The sequence below is a fragment of the Chaetura pelagica genome, unplaced genomic scaffold (assembly GCF_000747805.2).
Source record: "Chaetura pelagica isolate M959 unplaced genomic scaffold, ChaPel_1.0 scaffold250, whole genome shotgun sequence".
Taxonomy (NCBI): Eukaryota; Metazoa; Chordata; class Aves; order Apodiformes; family Apodidae; genus Chaetura; species Chaetura pelagica.
In genome coordinates, this window is record NW_009951929.1 from 259,481 (window position 1) to 260,444 (window position 964).

Sequence of the window (964 nt, forward strand, 5' to 3'; positions counted from 1 at the left end):
TCCCACCACTGTGTCCCCAAACCCAGAGGAGCCACATGGGGTCCCACCACTGTGTCCCCAAACCCAGAGGAGCCACATGGGGTCCCACCACTGTGTCCCCAAACCCAGAGGAGCCACATGGGGTCCCACCACTGTGTCCCCAAACCCAGAGGGACCATAGAGGGTCCCACCACTGTGTCCCTAAACGCAGAGGAGCCATATGGGGTCCCACCACTGTGTCCCCAAACCCAGAGGAGCCATATGGGGTCCCACCACTGTTTCCCAAACCCCACACCAAACCCAGAGGGTGGTGTGGGGTCCCATATAGTGCTGGTGGTAGGTTCCTTCTTGGAGGTGGGCTCCCTTCTCCTGGGGAGGGGTCTCCAGGCCCAGGAGAGGTGGGAAACATGGTGCTGAGGGGGTGTCCCCCAGGTCCCCCCATGTCCTCACCTCCTGGGTGTCCTGCAGGCAGCAGGAGAAGGGGACAGAGCAGCGCTCCCGGCTGGGGTTGGTGGCCGTGCAGTTGAAGTACATGTTCTGGGACCAGTCCTTGTAGGAGACCCCCCCGCAGCAGCTGAACTGCAGGGAAGGAAGGACACGGGGTGCTCAGCGGGGACCCCCAAACCTCACCCACCTGTCATTGTCACCCCCCCAGTCCCCCCCTTGCCAACCTCCTTCTGCCCAAAGTCAATGAGGTTCTGCAGGTCCAGGTCGTCCCGGTAATGCACGATGGCCCCGTTGATGATCTCGCTGACCTGGCCACGTGCCTGCGAGGGGACATCAGGAAGGTTGTCACCCAATGGGACAGACTGGTGGTGAGGGGATCACTCAGACCATCCTCCCACCACTACTGTCCCCCCTCTTTTTGATGGCACCTTATCAGAGAAGACAAAGCCCAGCACGCCAGCAGCCAGCTGCAGGAGGAAGACCACGGTCAGGCAGACGGAGAACTGCAGGCGACAGGAAGGTGACAGCGATGGGAACA

The 964-nt window shown here is 61.5% G+C and overlaps 1 protein-coding gene across 1 annotated transcript in view; it reads right to left on the bottom strand.

Annotated features, from left to right (window-relative positions):
• The window catches only part of TSPAN33 (tetraspanin 33), a gene marked incomplete at its 5' end in the record, with an annotated part of 3,744 nt that extends 2,803 nt beyond the window's left edge, over positions 1-941 (bottom strand). The window contains 3 exons of the mRNA XM_009996384.1: positions 430-558; positions 651-746; positions 855-941. Of these exons, the coding sequence (XP_009994686.1) occupies positions 430-558; positions 651-746; positions 855-941 (312 nt within the window). The remainder of the gene's footprint in view (positions 1-429; positions 559-650; positions 747-854) is intronic.
• Positions 942-964: the final 23 nt, after the last annotated feature.